This window comes from Carcharodon carcharias, chromosome 4 (assembly GCF_017639515.1).
Source record: "Carcharodon carcharias isolate sCarCar2 chromosome 4, sCarCar2.pri, whole genome shotgun sequence".
NCBI lineage: Eukaryota > Metazoa > Chordata > Chondrichthyes > Lamniformes > Lamnidae > Carcharodon > Carcharodon carcharias.
This window is the reverse complement of record NC_054470.1, coordinates 152,167,971-152,190,441: the sequence shown is the minus strand read 5'-3', so window position 1 is coordinate 152,190,441 and position 22,471 is coordinate 152,167,971. Positions and strand designations below refer to the sequence as shown.

The following is a 22,471-nucleotide window of genomic DNA, read 5'->3' as shown; positions in this document are numbered from 1 at the left end:
TTCTGGGCACCATACAGTAGGAAGGGAGTCAAGGCTTGGAGAGGGTACAGAGGAGGTTCACCAGGATGATACCAGCCATAAGAGAATTCAGTTATATATGAGATTAGAAAAACTGGAATTGTACTCCTTAGAGCAGTGAAGGTTAAGGGGGAGATCTAATCAAGGTATCCAAAATTATGAGGGTTTTGACAATGAGTCATTTTGGTAGACTGAAAAGAACTGCAGATGCAGAGGGCTAATTTTCAGTGTTAAGGGAAAAAGCTGCGATATGGGACCAAATTGAGCAGCTCTTTCAAAGAACTGATACAGACAAGGTGGACCAAATGAACTCCCTCAGTGGTGTAACATTTGTTGATTCTATCAATTTAAACAAAGTCATATTGTTTACATAAAACTAATGATTGTTACTCCAACTGAATGATGATTCATAGGTCCGCAGATTCATTCTGCCTTTTGTTTTAATCCTGACTTTGGTTCTCTTTATGTCATTTCTTTTAATGCAAACACCACAATCTAACTTGCCTGGGGGATGTGTAGAATGGAAATTCCAGGAAATGCTTAGCTTGTTGATAATAAATAACATGGAATGTTAAAAAAAGGTAGCAAAAGATGAAATGGGCCATTAGCCAGATGGACAGCAATGAGGTAATCATCTGGTAAGTGGTATATAGCCTGAAGAGAATCAGGACTTGACAAGATCGTTCCTTTAAAGGTTAACTGTGCTTTTCAACTTTAAAACTATGAAGTTGCTTTAATTAGGGAATGGTCACTAAACAAATCATAGGAACAGGAGTAGACCATTTAGCCCCTTGAGCTTGTTCCAACATTCAATAAGATCTTGGCTGATCTGCGACCTAATTCCATGTGGATAACTTTTCCCAATATGCTTTAATAACTTTGGTTAACAAAATCCATTAATTTCAGCTTTAAAGTGGATCTAGCAACTATTGCCATTTGCAGAAGGGATTCCAAATTCCTACCATCTTTTGCAAACTTTCTAATTTCATTCTTGACTCTCTACTTCAGACTGTCTCCCAATCCTAGATCCCCAATCAACAGGATAGGATAGGTACAGGGAAACTATCTGTTCCCCATCATGGACTGGATTTTCATTCTAGAGGCAGGTTGTGGGAGTTGGGGAATTCCCTGGTTCGGACTGCTCACCTTTGGAGAAAGTGCCTGAAAAGGAAGGATTTTACTTCCGGGTGGGGGCTGGGTGTGAGGGATGGGTGGTCCATGCTGGAGTTGGTGAAATGAGCAGACACATGGCAGACGCATTTTAATGCAGATGTGTGATGTGAAGTGATACACTTGGGAGAAACAATATGAAGAGGCCATAATCTAAATAGTGCTATTTTGAGGGGGATGGATACAAGATGGTCACCCTCGGAAACAGTGTGGAGGCAGCTACAGGTGCTGCTGGCTGCAGAGGCAGACTGTTTAAAATACCTGCCTTGGTGCTCTGGCCCCAGTTTACCCCAGTTGTAACAAAAGTAATAAAACAGAAAACAGACCTCTAACCCTGATAACTCATACCCCCGAACTGCCCCAGACACTCTCCATGCTGCCTCCATGCTCCTACACAAATCCTCCATGGCCCCTCATACCCATCATGCCAACCTATGCCCCTGGGCTCTCAGCCAGGAATGACAGTTTTGGCTGCAGGTTTTCCAGCATTTTCTGTTTTTAATGCATAATGAGGCTTGGCTGAGAGCCTAGACACCCATTGATTTGTGGAGACAGCTGCACCCAAGGGAAAACATTGCTTGATTGACAGATTTTTCTCTTAGATCTATTTTTCAATTGCTCAATATTTATTTCCACAAGATATAGAGGTGTCAAGTGCTTGCAATTTCTGCTTTTGATACTTTAAATGTCTGATTGATTGACATTTTTATAGGGCTATAGAGCAGTTTTTTAAAAAGAAAGTTATGAATAAATGACTTTTTTAAAGCTTTTTCACAAATGCCATTGTTATTATAGGGTTCATTGGTTCTGTACAGAGTGTATACTGGGTGAATAGGCATGGAAGTGCCATAGGTTGATATGGAGGGAATGAGTGGCTATTGGGTGTGGGTGGAGGGGCATGAAAGCCATGAGGGGCCATGGTTGGGTGGGTGGAGGGGCTTAGATTGATCCACAAAGTCTCCAGCCCAATATCTTGAAAACCTTGACCAAATCACCTTGTAACCTTCTAAATTCAAGTGAATACCTATTTTGTGTAACCTCTCCTCAAAACTTAGCCCTTTGAGTCCAGGTATCATTCTGATAAGTCTATGCTACACTTCCTTAAGGCCAATATCATTTTCGTAACAAGTGGAGCCCGGAACTGCTTAAAAGTACTCCAGGTTTGGTCTAACCAAGGCTTCGTGTAGCTGTGGCATAATTTCCACCCTCTTGCATTTTTGTCCTCTAATTATAAATGCCAGAATTCCTTTAGCCTTCTTGATTATTATCTAACCCTAGTCATGACATCAATATATTGTATATATCTATATGCTTGGACTCCTAAGTCCCTTTGAAGCTCCACTGTTTCTAGCTTTTCACCATTTAAGAAGTACTCTGAGCTATACTTTTTAGGTCCAAAGTAAATGTCCTCGCATTGCCTACTTGAAAATTCATTTGTCATAGTTTTGCCCATTCACTTAATCTATCAATATCGCTTTGTAATTTAATGCTTCCATTTATACTGCTTAAAGTGCCTCTTATCTTTGTATCATTGACAAATTTGGATATGTGGCTTTCTATCCCAATGTCTAAGTTGTTAATAAATATGGTGAATAGTTGAGACACCAACACAGATTCTTGTGGGAGACCAGTGGTCTTGCCAATAAGAGTACCTGCCCATTATCTTTAACCTCTGTCTCCCGTTGCTTAGCCAATTTCCTAACTAGTCAACCATTTGTCTTCAATTCCTTGAGCCTCAAGTTAAGGTAACATTCTTTTATGGGGGAATTTATCAAATGCCTTCTGAAACTCCCCTTTCCACTATAGGTTTAATTTAGTTTTGTAAGAAACCTATAAGACTTAGTGGCCTTTTTACTGAATTCAAAGCCAACATCCCGAACAAATACAAATTGTAAATAGTTGTGGCAACTGCTTCAAGTTTCCCTCTGGGATTTGGGCAGCTTGGCATTTACCATCCACCTGCCATAACACGCCTCCAACACTGGAGGAGTGCTGTACTGGAGTGCCAAGCTAGATTATGTGCTCAAGTGTCTGCTGGGGTTGAGGTGCTTAAAACCATGGCTTTTTGACTCAGATGAGAGTGCTGCCACTGGGTCCTTCAAGAAGCTTATTGTTTATAGTTTTTTGTTTCTCTTAGCTAATCAAATTATAATGTTACTTTTCTGAAATATTTTCTTTCAGTGAAACAATTATGTTCCTTCATGAGATATTTTACCAAGGACTAAAAGCACGGATAGCCAACTGGCCTACATTGGTGTTAGGTAAGAACTGGTTAATGTAGAAAGTGGGAAGACATAGATTGCATTCATTAAAATAGACCAAAATATTAAATGACTGGTTGATTTTGCTGGGTAAGAGAATCAGTTGCTGAGTGCTGTTAAGTATAGTTGAACGCAAGCTGCAATTTGTTAGTCAGTCCCTTAAAGGTAATGGAATTTATTATACTTAAGTGAAGAATAAAAATTGTATTACCACTGGGGTTAACAGCACAATGACAACTAACGTCAACCTTATTGGGTCATTCTTTAAAAAAAAAATTTCCTTTTTCCTTTGGAGATAGGACAAATATTTTAACAGAACATTTATTGTGACCAGCAGTATTCTAGATAAGTATTTCCTACTTATAAGGATACCATAATTTATTTGACTTTGTCGCTTGCGAAGTATCTGACCAACATAACCATAGAACAGTTATTGTAGCGCAGTTATTTTTACCACCTGGGTGTTAAACAGTATCTGGACAGAGCACAGAAAAGGAAAATGTCTGGGTGGATTGCACACTGGAATCAGAATCTTCTGGAATTTTCCTTCAATTGGGTTCTGTGTGATCCTATCTGCTAGATTTTCCTTTCTGTGATCTGCCCAGGCAATACCCAAATATTAAAGATGAAAATCTGCCACTGCAATTATTAAATATCACAACAGCTTTATACAACAGCTAGCTTTGAAACTGGGAAAAGTGTAGCCTCAGATAGAATTTTAAATGACTCTATAATTCCTGTAACCCTCAACAGTGGATGGTATTATTCATTCGCAATCCATCAGCTGTTTTTCCAGCTTAAACCAAAGAAAGATAATTGTTTATAGATTACACAAAACAGATGACAAACAAAAAACATTCTTCCAGCAGAATAAGTGATGAGTGGAACTAACTCAGCCAGCAATAGCACTGCCATGGCAGACAGATGTAGCATATCCTTCCTCTGTAGCATATACTCTGGTCCAAATCAGAAAATAAAGAACTTCCTATCTAAATTGCAGGGAATCAGCTTTAGTGAGCAAACTTCGTTTGCAACCATTGTGCACAACCTGTGAGTTTATTGGTGGATTATGAGGCGTAATTTTCCAGCTGCCCAGGAACGTCAACCACCAAGAATTCACCTGAGAATCTCAGGTCGCACTTTGCACTATTTTCTGACCATCAATTTAAATCATGGTGTAATGCATTCCCTAATTTTTTAACGTACTTGTCCAGATGGGGATGATGCTCTTGGCAATAGCTCAATTTTGGAGAATTATCCCTGTGATATATTAACAATATGTACTATAAGACCTGTCTTAGTTTATCTCATCATTATTCTTTATGGAGGTGAAATTCCTCACTTGTTGCAGCAGGCACTTGTTTGTAGCTTTGGCAGAGGATCTGGACCTGGTTATGCTAGGTTCTGGCCTTGGCATATAGATTCTGGAAGTCCTTCTGTGGCAGATCATCTGCCCCTTCCTATAAGGTTATTGATGTAAGAGGTCGGAGGTTAGGGTTACCTAGATTGCAAGTTCTTATACTCACTTTCCAACAGGACTTGCTGTTATATTGGCAACCATTATATTGTTGTAAGGGTGGCCGAGTTGCTAATGTTAATGATAGAGTTGAACTGCAGACACTTCTTGGGTGGAAAAAACATTAAGTTTATTTACAACATACTCAGCAGCAACTACATGTGTGCTTTAAACTCCAACTCTATCTCTACACTGACTGGTGAAGTAGCCCGCGCTACTCTCCTATTGGTCACTACAGATCATGTGATCTCTCCTATCACGTATTATTCTTAAAGGTACATTACACACTTAATAAAACCAAAATTAATACAGGTATGCTTGGTTTCATCAGGTGTCTGGTCTCATCAGGTGTCCTTTTGCAACGCCAGTAAAAGAGGGGCCAACTTTCAGGGCTTAGACCTTTGAAACTGAGAGGAGGATTTTTTTTTGACATTGCATGTGGCCTCTGCTAGAGGGCTATTGGGGCCATCCATTTACCAATTTTGAAGGGTGGTGGGAGGGGGCAATGAGGGGACCTAGTACCTCTCCAGTCCAGTAAACATCATCGATGTCAGTGGGAGCTGCTGCAGATGTGTCCCCAATCCACTAAACGCCAATTTTTAAGGCATCTCCCGCCAACTCCACAAACTTCAGATTGACAAAAATCACTGGTGGCTGCTGTACTTGTGTTCTTGCTAGGTGCTCCAGGTCTTTTTGGCTAACATTTTACAAAAGTACTTCTTTTTAATGCCCCCTAAAAGCCTTTAGCTTCCAATCTCTGTGACTCTCTCTTTCACAATTATTTCCTCTTTTTAGCTTGTTGATGTTTTTTTAATGAATGCTCCCCTTAAATTTCTACTTCTGTTCTAAATACACCTTTTTACACACTTTTCCTTGTGTTGAAATCAAGATTCATCAGCCACAGTCTCTGCTCATTCTAGTCAAAGAACCATGGAACAGCTTACCCTCATTTCCCTCCGTTTCCACCCTCCATAGGCTTTTAAGGCACAAACCTTGGGTCTTATAACCATTTTACCACCTCTGTCCTACCTTTCTCAACCTTGGTGATGGGCTCTAGTGTGGGTCTTGACTATCCTAATTTTATAAAACAGCATGTATTCAAGTGAAATATTAATTTATGGAAATTTGGCTCTCAGCCACTCACTGATTGGTGTCGTTTCCTTTAGGCTAACAGTGACATCACTAAACAGCAAAGTGTTGGATTTTGTTGTGTATATTATGGAGATTATGATGCACAACAAAAGCAATGTTCAAATACACTGTAATAACTGTATTGCTATATTCATGATGTGTTTCATACACTTTAACAAAAGGTCAAGTTTATGTGCTGGCTACAAATCCTGTCAAGTAGGAATGACCCTGCACTAGTTACTGTTTACGGTGTACTACTGCAGGCTCATTTTCAGAAGGAGCTCTTGTACAAATGAAATGGCCAAAGTTCCTGCTGCCTTGTGATTTTTTTCTGCCTAGTTATTTTGGTGGAAGGATAATCATCAGCTGCCAAATGCAGAAGCAGACCCCATGTTTCTCAGATGATTGGGGCTACAGAATCTGCAAGTGTTTAAGTAGTTCGGAGTTATGGAGTTAGGCACCAGTGGAGTTATGGTTCTGGGTGGGTAGGGGCTGGGCAAAGAGAGGAAATGAAAGTTTTTTGAGTTAAGAGGAACTTAGATCACGACACAGAAGGAAATTAAAAGAATTGTTCTACAAGGACAGTCCTGCTTGTGCATCTTGTGAAGAAGGTAGAAATAAGCTGTGCAGAGTTGTTGGGAGCAGTGGAGCGAAGATCACTCCAGTAGAGCTGAGGCAGATCGAAGCCTGAGAAATAATGGTTTGAAGTTGGGTGGTGGAATCATGATCCATAGGGAGATAGGAGGAGTCACTGGGGAATTAGTGGTTGGTCTCAGCAGGGTATGACATCTTCTGCCATATAACAATGAGCCCCTTTTCTTCTCAGCAGGTTTGCTGGTGATGCCAAAGTTAGAAGCGAGGGGTTGGGGTGTTGCAAGTTTAAAATGAGATGAAGTCACAACAGTAAGGAGAGTGGAGAAAATGAAATGGCTGATATCAAAATGATGGTTCTCAATATGCATGTGCAGACAGCAGGTGTGAACAAGAATGGACTTTGCAGTGATACCAACCCCCTCAAGATGAAATAGCAGGCTGACTTCCAAGGTCATGCTTGAAGGAACATCATGTGGATATAGTTCCAGAAGGGGGAGAAACAAATCTAGGTTGGAAGAGAGAAAGAGGGGATAGGTCACTTCAACTTTTTTTGTTACTTTATAAGGACAAAATGACAGGATTCCTTTTGAAGCACTGCCAGAGAAATTTTTGATGTTTCCAGATAGTCAAGAGTTAATATTATATTTTTGCCGCTTTACACAAAGTCACAACATTCTTTTAGGCAGGATTTATGACATCCTGGTTGCTGATTAGAAGCTGTGGTGTTAATCAGGCACAGCAATCCATTTCCTTTTCAACAAAAAAACTGTAAGGTTCCTCGAAAGAACAAAAGATTATAGTTTAACTGAAAACAGAACCACTTAGGAAATAACGTCTCAATCAAGCATTTCAGATAGACTATGAATCTTCATGATACAAATAAGTATCCTCTAGTTGTTACAGAGTTAGAAGATATTAAGATTGTGCAGATCATACTGTTTCTATGGATACCAAATAATGTTGTTCCTGCAGTCGCCATTACAAGTATGTGAAACAGCTGCTGTGATTAAATTTATTGACTTTTGTTTCTTTTTCCAGCTGACTTATTTGACATTTTATTACCTATGCTGAATATTTACCAAGAGTTTGTCAGGAACCACCAGTACAGTCTGCAGGTATTGGCAAACTGTAAGCAAAACAGGGATTTCGACAAGCTGCTGAAACAGTATGAATCAAACCCAGCATGTGAGGGGCGGATGCTGGAGACCTTTCTTACATATCCCATGTTTCAGGTAAAATTTAACTCTGCAGATGAACATTTGGAGTAATCTATCAGTTACATGGGCATAGCCATGTTGGGTGTTAAGTGCAGACCTCTGGATTGCAGAGGCTCCACAAAGCCCAGTACTTCTCTCTCTGTTGTAACTAAAATTTGATTAAGTTAGTAAAAAGTAGGTTTTTTGACTGAGGCGATTCCTACATTAATGGTGATAGTGATGCCTCATTAGCATATTATCTTTTCTATTGCAGTAAGTAAAGACTGAAGGAATGCTTTTGTTATCAATGGTTAAATTATTATTCATTGTAGTATTGTTACTTCAGAAACTCAGCTTCCAATGTCCTGTCATTGGCCTGAAAATTACTCTATGTGAAGATGAATGTATTGATATCAAATCTCTTTGATCACTGTTTTACCAGTGGCAACAAATGGGTTGATGTGTCTGTTAAAATCATAGAAAGAAATCTGATATGAAAATATCATTTGTATGCAAAACTTCTTACACAGTAAGGGTAGTTTTCACCTTCACAACTTGGGGGCAATCTTGCGATGTTTGGATCTCACGTCCATTCTAGGACACATCCAATTTTAATTTCATTGATTTTAAAAATTGTGCAGGTTCTACCAAGAATGGGCAATCCACTCTGCTAGATTGTCACCTAGAGGGTGAAGTTGAAAACTGTCTCCAATAATTTCATCAACAATATTGTGCACAAGGAATTATAACCAGAGCACTTGATGAATTTATTCTCTTATTTTCTTAGTGTTTGACTGCTATAAAATTCAATGAATACCCCACACATGCATTGGCCTGCATTCTGTAATGTGTGGTTATATTTTTGTCTTGTTTTTCTGTGGAGTTACTTGGCCATTATGCACTTGGCATTCACACTGACAGCAAATATTTAGAACCCCTGGGGGCAAAGTATCTTGGTTGGAGATGTTAAGCAGAAATGATCACCTGTGCCAACGTTGTTTTTAATCCTGGCGTTGCTAAGGCAAATATAAAAAGAATGGCCCCCGTCGTTGATTATCAAATCTCTTTCCCTCCCTTTACATGCTGGAGTCGTTTTCTCAATGGACACCCAACAACTAGCCGTTGCCCGTTTAACCTCCGTGATATTCTGTGGGGCAATTGCTGGAACTGTGCAATGCAAATGATGCAGCACCATGATCTGAATGAACGGGGCAAGGAACTATGTGTCTCCTCAACCAATCAGATTGAAATACAATGCAAGGTCTAAACAAAAAAATGCAATTTTGAGTGGGTGGATTCAATGTCAAATCAATTACAGGAAGAGAAATAAAGAGATGGACAAAAGATTCCAATCTTTCAATTAAGAGAGCGGAAAAAATAGAACAAAAATTTCTAAAAAAATTGTAAAAATACCTGCAATAAATAAAATCTGAAGGAATGAGATGCCACATAGGTAATAGTTAATTTTCGGTGTCCGAGAGGTTGGCTAGCAATAATTAACACTTATCACATTGGTTAAACATAAGATAACTTGACTTAACTTTCTGTGGTCTCTTTGTATCTACTGTGCAAGTACGGGGACTTCAAGCTGCATTTGAATGTGGAGCCAGGTAGTGATATGCCATTTTTACAAAACTAACAGAGGAGTGAATCATCTCTGACTTCTTGATTTCTATGTTTAATCGCATACCTGCTGAAGATGCTGGGGCACTTGCACTTAAATAATGGAGAGCACTATTAGCCTTGCCATTATTTTGACATCAGTTTTTGGGCCATGGTTTTATAGTTGTTTCTATGGGTCTAGCAACAATATTTTACATTTTAATGTATCTCATCATTTACTTCAGGGTTGTATGTTCTTTACTCCTATTGAAGTTGGTTATCATCATGTCAGGAGCATGCCTGAGGATCTCTGAAGAAAAATTTAAATCTGAAAATTATAAACTAATGGCATTCAAAACAGCAATAGCAGTGTTCACCATTTATATTATAGCAAGCGATTTGTAATTATTCAGACCACCTAAGAAACAGGATTACAATGCCCCTGGGACTCATGATACTTAGACAACAAATTGTATTGCATGCATAAAGTGTAGAAGTTCAAGGGATCTGTCAGAGAATACTCTACAAAGTAAACTGTTGGTGCTAAGCACACAATGCCTGCCCATAGCAGAATGTAAACATGTGTGTTGTTAAGAATGATGGTATATTTTGTTTCTTACCAACTTTATGTCTTTCTCTGTTGTACAATTTTAGATTCCACGATATATAATAACATTGCATGAACTTCTGGCGCACACACCACATGAGCACGTGGAAAGGAAAAGCCTGGAATTTGCAAAATCAAAACTGGAAAATCTTTCGAGGCAAGTGGTATTTGTGTGTTTTAAAAACTGCACTTAATAGATGCACATCACCCTTTACTCCAGAGTAAGCACTTTATAAGAAGAATCTGCCTAACTTGATTTGGCAGTTCAGGGGATGGGACTGATGCCCAACTAGCAAGCCAGCTCACAGGAGGTCAAATTCAATTTTGTTGGAGGTGAACATCAAGCGATAGTGGACTGACTGCCTGTTATCTACCTCCATCCAATTTTTGGTTCGAGTGAATTCAAAGGAAAAACTGGTGCTTTAAATAACAAGCAGTTGACCCACTATCACTATTTTTGCATTCCTGTTGAAGTTGAATCTTACCCCCTCTGTATCCCACAGCCATTCCTGATTAAACCATTGGCGCTTTTTAGTGTGTTCACCAATTATTTGAGTGTACTAATTAATTATTCCAGTGTGCTCATTGATTATTTCAGTGTTCTCGCTAATTAGCGGTACTTTCATTAAGTATTTGATTGTACTCATTAATTGTTCCAGTGTGCTTGTTAATGATTCTGGCATGTGAGGATCCACAGATGAAGGCCCAAATCTTCTGATCAGGGTCAGAACCTAGTTTTTGGGGGGGGGGGTTGGGGGGGAGGAGATTAAGAGGGGGGAGTTGGGGTGGGGTATTGGGGATTTGGGTAGTCAGTGTGAATGATTGATTGGGCGGGGGGTGGGGGTTGCTCAGTTATATAGTTACCCAGGAGTTAGACTAGGATTTTTCTGCCTAACATTCCTTGGGTAACCATTCAAGTAAGTCGGCATCTGCCAAATATAAACAATTATCCAAGATTGCAAAAAAACATTGACCAAGGTTTGTGGAAAGTGGAGTTGTTGCCACACAAAAGATATGCCACAATTCTGTTCAGGCAGAAAATCTAGCCTTTAATCTCCTAGGAACAGAAACAAATAGAATTTTTTTGATGCAGAATGATTGCAAGTGGATGTTCCATTTGTTATGCTTCAGCCAGAAACATGGAAATTCACCAGGACTCACTGGGATAAAAATGCAGCATAGAGGTGAACTTAGAATAAATGTTGCTCCTATAAACAATTGCTGACCACAAAATAAGGGTAGGAACAATCTTTACAGTTGCATACAGGGTGCACGAACAAAGATAGTGAGGGTACTTTTAAGTGCAAATTGTGAGTGCCTTTGCCAATAGGTGTGTAGGTGAAAGGGCTCAAAGTGGCAGTGTGGCAGGAGGCTGGCAGCAACACTCTGACCTGGGCACCTTCTGTGGCAAGCGAGAAACCTCTGTGGGACAGGGGGGCTTGTCATTATGAAATGTTCATTAAGAAGTGTTTTACCTCGAGTTGAGCCTTAACGTTGAGATGCGCGGGTTTCCCTTCGTGGAACTCGCCAGAGGAATCATGGCGAGAGAACTGTGGGATTTGACGGGGTTGAACAAGTGACAGGTAAGAAATCCTTTAAATGCTAAGACTTCACACCTGCTCCTTTGACAAGGTGAAAGGCGTTTGCTTATAAGGCTTGTTCTGAGAATGTGCTTTCACTGTTTTGAGGATGATTCCCACTACTTTGGAGATAATTCCCGATACTTTGGAGTTTATTACTTTTGAGCTGAACTTCCCAGCCGTCAAGCTTCTGTTCAGTGTGGGAACTGCTTATGCTTGAACATCAGATAAGGAACAGGATAAGCAGCAGCAGCTTCTCGTCAACTACCCGCTGCACCCTTCATTTCTTCGCTTCTGGCTCCTTCCTTGGATCTGCTGGTGATATTTGCAGCATCTCACAATCTGTTGCCCACAAGCGCATCTCACAGTGACCAGCGACATGTTGGTGAGGACCAGACCTTATGTGCATTTCTCAACCAACAAAGTCAGCGAGCGTGAACATGCACTTGGCTTTTCCAATCTGGCTGGCTTCCTACATGTTCAGGGAGTCATCGGGGAGTTCAGTGGCGATCGACTCACCACTCTGGAGTCTTCATTAATGGAAAGGGTTTCCACTCCATCAATGTTCATCTCGCCTGCAACCACCAAGATTATCGTGCTTGTCTGTGCAAGAATCGCAGGGAGCTGCCATGATGCCTTCATCCTGCACAAGTCAAGGCTCCTGGTGATTTTTACACCTAGAAGCAGATAACTTCTTGGAGACAAGGGATACGCTCTGAAAATATGGCTGATGACCCCCGTGATAAGCTCAGGCAATGAAACCTAGGAAAGGTCCAATAGAAGCCACCTGACCACCAGAGTTGTGGGGCACAACAAGCAGTCAGGATGCTGAAGATGTGCTTTAGGTTTCTGGACAGATTTGGGAGCACCCTTCAGTATGCACCAGCCAGGATGTCCAGATCGGTAGTCATCTGCTGTGCCTGCACAACATAGTGCAGCAGCGAGGACTGGAGTTCCAGGAGGAAGAAGGTGCTGAACGCTCTGTCTGTTTGGAGGAGGAGGAGCAACAGCAGCAGGAGGATGAGTGCAACTTGCCACTGCACTAGCAGCCACACACACACACACACACACACACACACACACACACACACACATAGCTGCCTGGAATACCCACCTGGGATTCAGGAACCGTTCACTTAAACTGAGGCAGTGCAGCCATCTGGCAGGCAAATTCTGAAACACATGCTGTATCAGCCCCCAGCACAATCAACCATTGCTCCCATTGCTTGTTTTTACCTGTCTTACCATTCTTCAAAAGACAGAAGACCGCTTGCCAGGCAGCAGGGAAATAGGGATAATACAGGAGATGGAGCAAACAAATAACCTTTATGGTACAGAAAAATTGAACAGCAATTTAACAAGTTAAACATCCATGTGAATACCCTATTGAAACTACAATTCTTTGTTTGTCCTTTTCCAACACTTCCTACATTCTGGGTATTACCCTCTGGTTTCAACAGTGCTGGAGGCAGGCTGTTTTTATCCCTTCTCTGACTGATTAGTTGCTCAAGGCTAACCTCCTCTGGATTTTGGACCCCTGACAACTCCATCAAAGTCTGACTTACCTACACTCCTGTATGGGGCAGACTTGCCCATCAGGACAGGAGGCTCATTGTGGGGCTCTGATGGGGTAGAGGCACTGGGTGAGAAGTGGGATCGCTTTGAGCAGGGACCTCACTACCATGCCCCCTTTCTCCATCTTCCCCATTATGGACCACCCACACCTCCATGCTAGGCAAAAGCTAGATAGCACTTTTCTACACTTCAGTAAGTTGATAAATGGCCAAGGCTAGGTTTTCATCTCATATTTTCATAGGTTTCTGCTTAAGGTGGCATTCTACGTGTGCAGGCCATTGGTGAGGGCCAGCATGCACTTGGTTGATTGCTGGTCTGATGCTCCATGCAAGTGGCCTGCCTTTCAATGGATGTAGAAATTGGAGCAGTGCTCCCCCGAGCATCACGAGGAAACCTTGGACCTCCCCTGCCTGGACATTCAAACCCCACCCTTTCCTTGATCACGACTTACCTGAATAAATGCGACCATTCCTCTGGGTCCGTGGTGCTGGTTTATAGTTGCACTTGCCTCACTGCTGGCTATGGACAGGAGTTGGGCCTGGACTATATTAATGAAGCGCAGAGATTTAAACTGATCCAGGTCTCAACCTAGCCCCACTCTCACCTCTCGCCCCAGGTTAAAATTGTGGCTAATGTGCCTTAGTAGATACTAACTCATTCGCTGGAAAGAGCGCTCCTTTACATCAATTTAACCACCATATCCCAGAGGCACTTCAGGATCTGATATTGTGCAACATCTCCTCATCAAGTCTCCAGAACAAAACGAACAAGAATGAACGGCACTGCTTTTTGATGTACATATGTGGAGTCTAACACAAGCCACATGAGGGCTCTAGAGTTCACAACATCAATTCCTTTCTAAATAATTCAACAAGCATAAAGTCAAAACAAGGTTTTTAAAATCATGCTGAATTTTATCTTAAGTCATTTTATTTTTAACTCTGTGCACATCGTCAGAGTAAACCGTGAAACAACAGCCATAAGATTGATTGATTCTGAGAGCGATGAGAGTGATGAATGTGATTATATTATGGCCTCTTCATTATTTACACAGTTGGTTGTAACCAAACTTATAAATTCCATTAAGCCTTTGTAACTTGGAACTTAAGTTGGCTTTTTTAAAAATAAATGATAAGGATTGTTATTATCAAAAAATATCCCTTTTTAGAGGGGCAGAATGAATAGAAAATTAAATCATAAAGCAAAGGAAAGTTGTAACTGAAATAATAATGTTGGTTACACTATCTACGACACACAGTTAGTCCTTGCAGTGACCACCAGTCCCAGGAGGCCTCAAGCATACCAATGGACCCTGTATGCTCCTGCTCCAGGACCACCATTTTGTAAACAAGCAAGCCTTGTATAATGGTAAAAGCAGTGGCTATACAGAGGAGATTTTATGGAGCCCACAAGAGCAGGAAGCTTGGCGTGCGAGGTGACTGAATTAGGTGGGATGAGAAATTTTGATTTCTCAAGGGTGGATTGAAATCCAGAGGTTAAGCCAGCATTGTGTCAAGCCTCATGTCATCCTGTTCATAATTGTCATACATTTACATACCATGAACACACATTAGCGTAAAACTTTTTTTCAATCACATGCTACATCCAAGATAAAGTCAGTGGCACAAAAGAATCTTGTGGTAACTGGTTCACATTCATTTATAGATGGCATGTACCAATCAGCTTTGTGTAGCCAGTCAGCGGTCTTTCTTACTGAACTCTGCAGCACAGGGGAGGGGAGCAGGAGAATAGCAGTTTGCATGAAGTCTCAGGACCAGAAAGGGCGAGTCAGGGGCACGTGGGGGTTGTGGTGGGGGTTGAGAGGCTGAGGGTCAGATTCATGGAGGAGTGGAAGCAGGACCCAAGGAAGGGGAGGGGATGGGGCATAGACGAGTGAAATGGGAAGAGCCTGGCATCCTGGGTGTGGTGGATGTGAGTGATTGGAACAATCAATCAAGGTTATGAGAGGCCTAAAGGGTGGGGTCAATACTGTCAAAATGTGTGTCCATCTCAGGGTGTTGGCTGGCAGAGTTCTTAAGGGTCTTTGAGTTCACCTGCAACATTTCAGTTATCCCTGCTGAGAGTGATCTCAGATAATGTCTTTTATATTGCCTAGAAGGGAGGGCCAGCTGAGCCTGCAAGTTCAGCCCGCCTGCCATTGAAACGGCGTGTTTCCCAGGAATGCATAAATAACGTGGCAGGTTTGGGACAATACGGCATGAAAACCCGCCATCGTGGATGTTTTACCCACCTGCTATCGCACTTAATGCAAATCTGGGACAATTCCACCCACTAACATGAACATTCAATAAAGAGTGAACAAAAATGCACAATATTGTTTTTCCACAATAAGGAACTGTCCCTAACTCTCCTGTACCCATCACTGCATGCCAACCATGAGGTGTGCCAGTACATTCAACCCTCTGACTAAGCTGGCCTCAACAAATAACGATGATGCAAATGTGAATAAAATGAAACCAGTGCAATATGAAATCTTTCCAAGTGAAATTTAAATGTGAAAGAATACCCGGGCCACCTTAGTGCTCTCTATAAGTCTTAAGTTAATGGCAATGGAGTTGTGCCGTGATGCAGGACCTCCCTACTTGACCAGGAGTATCTTTTATAACCCGCCGTACCTGCTGCATTGTCAGCTGACAGTGGGCTTCACCACTGAAAGGCTTCTCCTGCCGCAGAATTGGGTTTCCCATGCATGTAGCCGGCACTTTAAATTTTAATTGTAATCCCATGGGAAATGGGGAAAAAAGCAAGAGAGCAGAGGTGGTGCCTACTTCCTGTTCCACCATTGGCCACTGCATGCCACTGAAAATTCCACCCTATGTTTAGAAGTTTAAAGGTATCAAAATGTTATTGCTTAATATATACAGTTGGTTCCTGTCTTACCTCTTATCACGCTAATTTTGTGACCCTTAAAAGCTAATCAAATTAGTTAGCTCTCAACTGCTTCATATGACCCAATTTCCTAGAATATGAAGTAGCAATGATTAATTTTCCAATGCCTATCAAAATGAAATTTAATTGTCAGCGCTTGAAGACGATCTCTGTGATGTTCTGTCTGGAAAGTTCAGCAATCTATTCTCAGATTGGAAGCTGGTGGAATTTACAATGTGGCCCATTCTCTGGAGCTTTTCATAACTTGCTTAGTGACCAAAAGAAGTCACATGAAGTTTTCCAAAAAATTTTTACCCATATAATTTTTAACATTTAACTTTTCTTGATGGAGATATCTAACCACCTTTTTGAAGCATAAAAAGAGACTTCTAAAGTCATAGAGTCATTACGGCAAAAAGGAGAAAATTTAGCCTTTCAGGTCCATGCCAACTCTCTCTAGAGTAATCTAGTCAGTTTCATTCCCCCAATCTGTCTCTGTTGCCTGCAAGTTTATTACCCTCAAGCGCCCATCCAACTTCCTTTCAGATCATCCTTGCTTCAACCATCCTTGTAGGCAGCAATTTCCAAGGTTTTACTACTCGCTGAGTAAAAAAATCCTTTCTCACATCCCCAATCAATTTTTTTACCCAACGCTTAGAATCTGTGCCTCTTTGTCCTGGTACAATCAACTAATGGGAGTAGCTTATCTATGATACCTGTGATAATCTTTTACTTTTAATCTTTATTAAATCTCCCTTCAATCTCCTTTGCTTCTCCAAACTAACCAGTTAGCTAAGATCCCTCATCGTTGGAAACATTCTGGTAATTCTGGGACCCTCTCAGGACCCTCACATCTTTCCTGCAGTAATTATGGGTGATTTTTATCTTCATGTAGGCTAGAAAAATCATATTGGCAAAGAGAACCTTGAGCAAAAGTTCACAGTGTATTTGGGAGAGATTCTTAGAACAATATATTCTCAAACCAAACAGGGAACATGCTATTTTAGACCTGGTAATATGTAGTGGGACATAATTAATTAATGATCTCAACATAAAGGATCCTCAAGGCAAGAAGGATCATAACATGATGGATCTTCACGTTCTGTTTGAGAGTGACAAATTTGGCTCTGAAACTTGTGTCATAAACTTAAATAAAGGCAGTTACAAAGATATGAAGACAGAGTTGGCTACAGTGGACTGGGGAATTAGGTTAAAAGGTAATATGGTAGATAATCACTGACAGACATTTAAGGAGATATTCCATAGCTCTCAATAAAGATATATTTCATTGAGAAAATAAAGTTCTGTGAGAAGGCCTCAATTGGCCTCCAAATGGAAGGCTGTCTTCGACACTTCCTGCACCAGATTTAATGAGGATGGGGGGGGGTGCGGAGGGATAGGAAATTGGAAAGATCCCTCCTAAATACATAGGCCACCCAGTTACCAGTCCACCTCAAGGGGGAGTATTTAATTCCATGCAAAAAATCTGCGAAATGATTCAGATAGATAAGTGGGTGGGCAAAAGTTTGGCAGATGAGTATAATGTGAGAAAGTGTGAGGTTGTCCACTTTGGTGGAAAGAATAGAAAAGCAGAATATTATTTAAACAGAGAGAGACTGTGGAGTGCTGCGGTACAGAGGGATCTAGGTGTTATCGTATATGAATCGCAAAATGAGAGCGTGCAGGTAAAACAAGTAATTAGGAAGGCCAATAGAATATTGGCCTTTATTGGAAGGGGAATGGATTATAGAAGTAGGAGGATCTTGTTACAACTGTTCAGGGCACTGGCGACACCACATCTAGGGTATTGTGTAATTCTGGACCCCTTATTTAAGGAGGGATATACTTTCATTAAAGACAGTTCAAAGAAAGTTCACTAAGTTGATTCCTGAGATGAAGGGGTCGGCTTATGAGGAAAGGTTGAGGGGGTTGGGTCCGTACTTGCTGGAGGTTAGAAGAATGAAAGGTGATCCTGTTGAAACGTATCAGATTCTAGGGGGCTAGATGGGGTGCATGCTGAGACAAGGTTTCCCCTCGTGGAGAAATCTAGAATTGGGGGCACTGTCTCAAAATAAGAGGTCTCCCATTTAAAATGGAGATGAGGAAGAATTTCTTCTCTCAGAGGGTCAGTAATCTTTGGAATTCTGTACCCTAGAGAGCGGAGGAGGCTGGGCCATTGAATATATTCAAGACTGAGTTGGACAGATTTTTGGCCCTCGAAGGTGCCAAGGGTTATGGGGGACAGGCAGGAAAGTGGAGTTAAGGCCACAATCAGATCAGCTATGATCTTATTGAATGGTGGAGCGGTCTTGAGAGACAAGAAGGCCTACTCCTGGTCTTGTTTCCTATGTTCTTCTGTTACTTTTCTAAAATGAGGTGACCCAGTACTCTAAGTTATTGCCTAACCAGAGCTTTATAAATGTTCAGCATAACTTCCCTGCTTTTGTATTCAATATCTCTGTTTATAAACCAAACACCCCATATGCTTCACTAATTATTCCATCAATATTTCCTGCCAACCTCAAAGATCTATGCACATGAACCCCCAGGCCCTCCTGTCCCTGCACACACTTTAGCACTGTGCCATTGAGACTATATTGCCTCTCCCTAACCCTTTTGTCAAAATGAATCACCTCACTTCTCTGAATTAAACTCCATCTGCTACTTGAATTAAACTCCATCTGCTACTTGTCTGCGCATCCTACTGGCCTATCAGTGTCCTGTTGTAGTCGATTGGTACCTTCCTCAGTATTCCATATCTCCAAGCTTGGCACCGTTGGCAAATTTTACATTTTTACATTGCATTTCAATATCTAAGTAATTTACATAGTTATGATCTCTGTGGAGGTCAACAAATCAAAAGAACCCAATTTCCCAAATGACCCCAATGAAAAGCCGATGGACAAGATTTCACTTTTTGTAACTTTTACGTTAATGATCAAACTAAAATCAACGTAATTTGTCTGTTAATTCAAGTTTAGCTTATTGTCAGTGTATGTTGTAAATTACACTGTTTGAACTCTAGATTAGTTTATCGATCTTGCATATTCCCCGATAACCTTGTCACACTTCTCCATTCACTCGCCCTACTCGAACCCCTTCAATTTGGCGGTAAAGCTAACCTAAAGTTACCAATAGGTTTTGTATGCACTGTGGGCCTGTCCCTTCAGGCACTGAGGAATCCTACAGTGTGGGAAGCTCGATGTTCCAGGAGCTCCAGATAACTCTGCAATCCACTGCCCTGGTATGCAGAAGGGTCCTGGCTGAACTACAATGCTTTGGACCTAGCATATTAAACTCCAGCAGAACCTTGACATTAATTTCAATCTGCTGAAACTTTGCTTCTGGCTAAACTGTACCGAAGTTCTCTAGTGGTAACTACAGTTGGTCTGTCAGCTCCTCAAGGCTGCTCACCCATTCGGTTTGACCAAGCCTGACTCAACTCCAATTATTTGCCTTAGCTCCATTTCCCTTGATACCCTTACTTGGCAAAAATATTAAGGATGTACTCTACAACAAGTAAACAGAACTATTGCTTGGTGCGGATTTCACAATAGCTTGGTTTGGAACTTTGGAGGCAATTAAATATCTGTGGTGGTCAGACACATGGGATGACTAAATCCATAACTTCATCAGCTAAGTTTGAATTTGAGTCCTAATTTGAAATTAATGAAAAGCAATTAATTTACTTTAAGTTTTGAAACAGGAGCAGTTCAGCCCCTGCTTACATAGCTCCATCTTGTAGTGCCCCGGTTGGAAGAATCTATCTCATGCCAGTTGTTAGTTGATGATTATTATGAAAATGTCAAAATTACATATTCAATGGCTATGGAACACAGACAGAGAAGAAATATCAATGAACACTCATTCTATATTATTAGAGAGTGCCATACAAATATAAGAGACTGCACTGGCAACATATAAGGCATTGGCAGACCATTACCTAGAGCATTATGAGCCATTTTAATCACCTAGTTATAGCAAGGATGTCATTATCCTCGAGGTGGAAGAGGAAATGACCAGGTTATTCAAGTTATCAGGAATTTAAGAGAAAATGTTCTTTTTAAGAATTCATGCATGGCATATGGGCATTGCTAGTAAGGTTGACATTTATTGTTAATTCCTATTTCCACTGACACAACTAAACTTTTTATGTATTTTACCGTATAGCTATTTATCTTTCTTCGCTTCATTCTTACTGTCTCCAGGTAAACTGGGAAATAAGTAACATTGTCACAGATTGACTATTTCTTATTCTCAAGTTGCTATTGGAATGAACTTTGATGGGCCTCTACAGCTCAACTATGCAGTTCTGTTACATAAGTGAATGACAGTATGCATAATTTGAATTTTCAGTCATTAATTTAGCACTTCAGTTAAATCAAAAGATATACTTATTTAGATTTTGAAAACACATTTGCAGATTATGAAAAGCCATTTACAGAAAGGATTCATTTGTATACTGACACAGGGATAAGAACAATTTACACATGCAGCTGGGGTGAAATTGCAGTGGAACATTAAGGAATGAATGCTTTTAAATGGATTATTGCCTTTTTAAAATAATAGATAAAGAACTTCACATAAATATGTTAAGCATTGGTGCATTCATAACATAGAACTTAATTGCACCCCTGTAATATTCCACAGTAGACCTCAATGCTGCACAGTTCAGCTTGTTTGGCAAAAGCTATGTTAGTCTGGGGGTAAAATTGGTCTTTGACAGTAGTGCAAAATGAATGATAACGGATTGGCAGCCCATCTTCCACCCCGCCTGATTTTCTATTCCATTGAATTATCAATTCCCTATTGTCCACCTAGTGCTACCAGTGAAGACCAATTTCAATCTCATCATGATCATGTTGTCTGTTTAAAAACCAGAATGGAATGGGATAAATTACATCAATTTCTTTTGCACACTGACAACAAAATTAAAACAAGAAATGTTTCCCTTATTAATTTGCACAACTTTTTTTTCAACCTCTATTACAATATTGACACATGGCACCTGCAGCACGGTGCAACTAGTTATTTGTTTCACTCAGAATAGATAAGAATGTGATCATTAAATAACATGGAATTATGAAATTGATCTGAAGTCATTAAGTTGGCAGTTGAATAGGTGATGAAGTTTTAGTCAGTTATTATTAGAATGGTGTTGAAGTTCCTGCCAGAGTTTAATAATTACAGACACAGTACACTTTATAATAATGGAGCACACTCAGGGACAAGTCTCATCCCTTGCTAAGTGACCTTAGTTCATATTAATTTGCCATGTGTGTATACAGCTAATTACAATGATTTCCTATGAATTACTTTGCTGTACAACAAGAACACTTATATTCTGTGAATTGTATCAGGTCTAATAACTGTATTCTACTTCTCTTTAGCTCTGAAGAAGAGCCATTTGGACTCGAAACGTTAACTCTGTTTCTCTCTCCACAGGTGCTGTCAGACCTGCTGAGCTTTTCCAACATTTTCTGTTTTTATTTCTAATAACTGTATTGTTGTGCATATTCAGGGTAATGCATGATGAAGTGAGTGACACAGAAAACATTAGGAAAAATCTTGCAATAGAACGAACAATTGTGGAAGGGTGTGACATATTGCTGGATGCAAGTCAGACATTTGTACGCCAAGGTAGGTGTATTTCATCTGTCATAAGTTAAAAACTGATACATATTGTACAATGGCAGTAGATAAGAGTGTCAAATCTGGCCTCAACCACCCTTGTCCTTCTGTGCCAAGGCTGTCTGATGCTTAAATCTGTATTGCTTGAGCTTTTCATTTCTGCACCAGGCAGCTGGTTGGAGTGCTGAATAACGTTTTAAGAGCTTGAAGACATGGAGGATAAAAAAAATCTGATAACATGTACCTGTTTTGTGATGGAAAGTAATGGCTGTACCAAAGTCTGTTGTCAATTACATTAATTTCCTCATAAATGTGTCAAGGTACATGGTGTCAAGCTTTCTGCATGAATGATGCAAATGGAAACAATAGGATTAGGTTTAGAAATATTTGCAAATTCATTTTGAGCATTAGAATAAGATGATGCTTAATTGCAACAGAATTTGTTCAAGACCATGTGATGGCTACTTACTAAAATCATCGTCAGCTAGATTTTAAGAATGTTTGCCTGCTTCAATAAACCAGAGCAGAAAATAATTTAAATATTTCATGTGCTACTGATGTGAAACAGAAAAAGAAAAAGTTTTGAAAGGCTATGGGACAAATTTCAGCAAAATGCTTCCAAATCACCAAAGCTGTAAGAAAAATATCAATAAATTGTCTGTCATACAATGAAGGTATGCTCTACTCATAGCTTTAAATAT

At 40.4% G+C, this 22,471-nt stretch overlaps 1 protein-coding gene across 1 annotated transcript in view; it reads left to right on the top strand.

Annotated features, from left to right (window-relative positions):
- rasgrf2b (Ras protein-specific guanine nucleotide-releasing factor 2b) overlaps positions 1–22,471 on the top strand; it is a 265,513-nt gene that overhangs the window by 115,151 nt on the left and 127,891 nt on the right. Inside the window, exons 6-9 of the mRNA XM_041185342.1 lie at positions 3,370–3,449; positions 7,729–7,922; positions 10,143–10,252; positions 21,661–21,779. Of these exons, the coding sequence (XP_041041276.1) occupies positions 3,370–3,449; positions 7,729–7,922; positions 10,143–10,252; positions 21,661–21,779 (503 nt within the window). The remainder of the gene's footprint in view (positions 1–3,369; positions 3,450–7,728; positions 7,923–10,142; positions 10,253–21,660; positions 21,780–22,471) is intronic.